This window comes from Thermobia domestica, unplaced genomic scaffold (assembly GCF_964235325.1).
Source record: "Thermobia domestica unplaced genomic scaffold, izTheDome1.hap1.1 HAP1_SCAFFOLD_898, whole genome shotgun sequence".
NCBI classification, from domain to species: domain Eukaryota; kingdom Metazoa; phylum Arthropoda; class Insecta; order Zygentoma; family Lepismatidae; genus Thermobia; species Thermobia domestica.
The window spans coordinates 69,060-74,436 of record NW_027656608.1 but is presented as its reverse complement, the minus strand read 5'-3'; the positions used below and the strand labels follow the sequence as shown (position 1 = coordinate 74,436).

At 34.4% G+C, this 5,377-nt stretch overlaps 1 protein-coding gene across 1 annotated transcript; it reads right to left on the bottom strand.

Moving 5' to 3' along the window:
* Positions 1 to 849: 849 nt before the first annotated feature.
* LOC145677468 (uncharacterized) lies at positions 850 to 4,642 on the bottom strand. The gene is made up of 2 exons (XM_081747944.1): positions 3,552 to 4,642; positions 850 to 1,022 (listed from the first exon to the last, which is right to left on the bottom strand). The coding sequence occupies exon 1, from the start codon at positions 4,344 to 4,346 to the stop codon at positions 3,561 to 3,563; it is 786 nt and encodes a 261-aa protein (XP_081604070.1). The 5' UTR covers positions 4,347 to 4,642; the 3' UTR covers positions 850 to 1,022; positions 3,552 to 3,560.
* Between the last annotated feature and the right edge of the window lie 735 nt (positions 4,643 to 5,377).

The following is a 5,377-nucleotide window of genomic DNA, read 5'->3' as shown; positions in this document are numbered from 1 at the left end:
CGACCCTAGGTCCGTTCCATACATGACAAATTAATTGAGGGACAATATTGACAAATCTCAAAGCCATACGAATAAATATTATTTCTAGGGCCCCTAATCGTAGACGCTTTTTTTTTATTGAAATGGGCTCACTAATAGGAATGATTACGAATAAGAATATGAATTTCTATGGTCAATCGTTCAAGCACCGCTCTGTTACAATACCGATGGATCTGACTTTTACGGTATAAAATGGTAAAGTGTTTGTGATGGACCATATTATGATGAATTTAAATTTAATTAGCAGACATAATTATTTTCTTTTTGAATTACAGATACTTTTCAGTGGAGAATAGGATAAAATTCGAAAGTCACATATCAACGAAAAAAAAAACGAAACATTGCAAATTGGATTGTCTGGAAAGCTAAGCAATAAGTCCAATTGCTACTATTACAATTATAAATATCAATATCCAAAAGTGATTGAAGTTCTTTTTTCACTTAGATACACTCACTTTAGGTAAGTAACAAACGAAAAAGGAAGAAAATTTGAGACCTTGAAAGTAAATTTGAGACGTAGGTGCGTCACAATAGATCACGGCCTGTTGACCCACGACCCACTCACAAATCTTGACCCTTAACCCACTCCACCCCTGCACAATACTGTAGTGCCGTACCTGGGAAGAGTGTATAGATCTCTAGAAAAAACTTAAAATGTGATACTATTACTCAAACTAGTAAATTTCTTGTGTAGAAAAAATTTTGAATGTTTAATGACCCAGAATCTGCCATAACCATGAATAATGAGAACTTTATCATAACGCACTTCAACGAATAACGCGAGACCCGTATACAAAAAGTTTGGAGGAAGCATTAAAATTAAATTACATACACTTGTGTGGAAATATATTTTTAATGATAATTAAAACATTAGAGATACTAGTATAAAATATAACATAAAAATCTAATATACAAAAATATACAAGAGTATGTGTGCAGAAGTCATTTAATCCTTACGGCGATATCGTCACACCTGCAAAAACCTGTAGAAGAAAGAAAAAAGAAGGATAAGAATTTACAATTACAAACCACAAACACACATACACACACAATATACATACAGGGTGTTCCCGACAACGCTTGGGAGCTGATTTCTGACATCAAGATAAGAAGAAAAGTACAAACCAACCTGGGTGCACTAGTGGAAACCAACCTGGGGAAAACACTAGTGGAAATTTACTCAAGCACTTTTACTTTTGTCACTGGCATAAGTCGTATTTACTATTATAATTATTATTATTAACACTAGCTTTGGAAAAGTCAACTTCACACTTCCACTTCCTCTTTCTTATCATCAAGTGTGATAAGAAAGTGGAAAGAAACCCAGTGGGTTAAGAAATACGGGAAGGATAAGTTGATGAATTGGTCTAGTGGACTAGTAATACATGAATTATGGGAAAAGATGATAGACAAAATAGAAAGAAAGAATTAGAGGATCAAATAGAGCCGTCGGAGAAGGTGTACTATGGAGTACAGCAGATGGACAATGCGAATATTAAGTGTAATTGGCAAACACCTAATTAAGAGTTTTATAACAGATGCGCGAAAAGAGAAAGTAACTACAGTAATTTAAAAAAAAAACACTCTTCAGATCCAAATAAAAGTTTACGATTACAGCAATTAAAAAAATACCTTTTAGAGTCAATTAAAAGTTTACTATTTGTAAAGAGAAAGTGGGCGTGTCTTGCATTCACATTGCATATAAGCTGTGAAAATTGCAAAAATTGGACATGTCCCTCATAATGTGTCTGATGATCGTTATGTTACATAGCCGAAACTGTAACATAAATATATAATCTTAAGATATATATACTGGTTTGGTCAGTTAGAGTTTTATTATCAATCAAAAATTCCTTGGTTGCCTAAACGATGAAAATATTTCTACTTGAACAAATGAGACAGTCAGAGTAATGTAATTGGTCCCCATCTCTCAGGAGTAGGGATCTATGAAATCTAATATTAGCAGGTTTGAATTTGTTTCCGAAACATGCTATCACAAAGAGGAGAAGAAATATTCCAAAGGTGGATTAAGTAACCAGGAAAATACGGATCGATCTCAAAAATAATAAAATAATAGTACCCTTTAAACTAAAAGCCAAAGTAAAACGTACAGACCAATAATAATAGAAATATACTTCATCTTAACGTTGTCACTTTTATTCACAGAACGATGTATGAACAAAGTAATTAAAGTGTCCCAACTTTAAGTCCCAGGACCATGCACCTTGGCTGAGAAAGATGGTGATAAAGATGCACAAATCGGTGAAATGAATAACGCGGGAGAGCCACGAGAAAACCCACGAGGCTTAAATCGACAACATTAAGAGAGAGATAATGTATGTGGGAGCCGACTCAGTTTGCCTTCATGCAAACATACTAACAAACAACTGAAGCCTTCAAGTGAGCATTACTGTCTTCTTGTAAGAATATAATTTGATAACGAGTTTGCATTGAACTTTCAATACTGATACTATGTGTATAATCGAGAAATATATATTTGTGGTAAATTTCATAGAAAAAGAATTATTAATACGAAAATTAGAATGAGTAAAACAAAATGTTGTTAAATGGACAAGAAATGTCCTTTTCATTTCATTGTTCTTATTTACTGCTCTTTTGACATGAAATGTAGCAGATACACGTCTTTGCTGATTGTACACATACGAACATTATAAGAAATACCGGGCGAATTCGTTATCAAATTATATTCCTTCACAGTGGCGTATGTAGGGGGGCTTCAGGCTTAACCTCCAAAAATCATACTCACTATAGTAAAGTATATTAAATATCTTGCAGAATTTTCACATTTTCAGTCAAAGCCCCCCCTCCCGAAACAAAATCGCAAATACGCCACTGTTCCTACAGCATACCTATAGACATGCGACAACAATTTTGGACATGAGTGTACATGCCCAGTGCTGTACGCAGAACGAATAACGGGGTCAACCACTTGACTCTAATATATTCAAGAACAAAAACGATTTACTATTTACTGTAATACAGTAAATATTCATTTTCCCATATGCTGCTCAAAGGGACTCTAAACCCCAACCCCTTCACGCATACTCCACTGTACACGGCACTAGATTAAATAACAAATATTTAAATCAGAATGATATAAAACAACTAATGCTAAGAGAAAACTGTTTAGAAAGGAATATTTTAATAATCACGACAATGTAGGTTAATTGTTTTAGAGACGGGTGCAAAGGGAGGATTTCGAGGTCTTAATCCACACACTTCACTAAAACAAGATATTATGAGAAAACAATTATTTTCCATATTAACATATGTATACTACGATCATGAAACCATATGAATACACCCCATCTCATGATAAAATTCACCATGCGACACTGTCTCGCACTACATGAAACGAACAGTGCAGAAACAATTTATGTTATACATCCCTTGTTGGAGACAGTGTCGCTTGTTGTATGTCAATCACATTGCATTATATCATCTAACAGTGAACTTTAATTAGTTTAAAATAAACCTTCAATAAAACTTACCATCAAATTTCACTTCAAGCAGGAACATGGCTGATGAAGAGCACGTCCAAGGTAGAAGACATTCTCTCCACATAAATCACATGGTGAAGACCTGTAGCAGTTGGATTCTTCATGTCCACGGGTGAAACAGTAGCTGCACCATTCATCTTCAAGAACTGAACCTTCCTCACTACTAAACGAAGATGGACACACCAGCGAAACATGTCCAGGAAGACCACATGAAAAGCATGAAATAGGCCGCCATGCACCACTAGTAAACCTAAATCTTCTAGAGAAAGCACGACGTGCCCTGAAGTATCTGCTTTCAAACCTCCTGGAAACACCATGAGGCCGTTCTTCAAGTCCAGACCGCAAATCACTCTCAGCAATATTATCACTTGACAACTGATTCCTGGCACCTTTCACAGAAACCTTAACCTCCACCAATCTCAGATTCTCAGGAATATTTTCCACAATTATAGTACAGTCATTACGCACTAAATTCTGATCACTAATCGAAACACTGTCTAACAAAGAAGTGACAGAATCAATGTTGTTGTCTAACTCTCTAAGTAACTCGTCACATAACTTAGGACCTGGTAGAAATGTAGAACCAAAACGATTAGCAATAAGAGAGAAATGTTTATGTTCTAAACTTGTCTTGTAATATGGAGACGGTATTATCCCTGCTGACACTTTAGATACCAGTATCCCATACAACTTTTCATGATTTTCACTCCATCCGAAGTTATTATTGTGAGGATAATGCTGCCAGTCGGGATGTAATAATTCAAACACTTGCTTCTTGTTCTCCATTGCAACTCACACACCAATAACTTTCTGGACACGACACAACACCACAATTATTCAACACAAAGTGTGACATATCAAATTGTCACACCTTTTATAAAGTTAGAGATTGCAGAGGGGGAAGCAGCTTTAGCAAAAGTTGCACTTTCGGGAAAGGAAAACAAAATTCGACCAATAGGATCGCTTCTTCTGGATTATATGCCGTTCTATTGGTTGGAGTAGTTATAGTCTATGATGCTTATATGAGTAAGTGGAATATGGGTCTGGAATAAGATTGATTAACATTTTTCTAATAATGTAATTAAAAGCAATCAATATTAAAAGTAAAGAAACTGTAAATTGATGACAGAGAAATAAATGAACATTCAGTATATAAAAAAATGCCAGAACTTATTTTCTTATTTTCAATAAAGTACTTCATGTTAATTGGGTTATAGATAATTTAAAGGAGTTTCTTAATATTTTACTAAATCGGTTAGATATGTTCTTGGGAATTTAATGCTGTTAATGTACTGTATTTTGGTAGAATTGTGAGTTGATTAAAGCATCAAACGTATAAATTGCCGAGGAGTACTGGGACGTGATATACAGAAATAAGGATGGAATGTTCCCTCATTTCTTTTTGAAGAAGTGAGTTCTACTTTTGCATTTTATACACATTAATATGATTTAATTAATTTGTAGAGACTTCCAAAAGAACACAAGTAAGGAGAAGTAAGCAGAGGCTTGTCTTAATTTTAACTGGTGTGCACAATAGCTAGTATTTTCAGGATTCAGAATGTAAACAATATTCCGTCAATGTTTTTATTATTATTATATTATTTGCAGAAGTCATGGTATAGTATTCGTTGAGAACTTGTAGGTTATTTACAGAATTAGAGCACACACAGAATAGCTACAATTGAATCTAATAACTAATTCCATGTGATGTTTCCCATCAAACAGTTTTATGTGGAGAGTTATCAAGAGTATAAAATACACTTATTTTATAAAAGTAATAAGTATATACTAAAATACTATCCACAAAGAGGGGATTC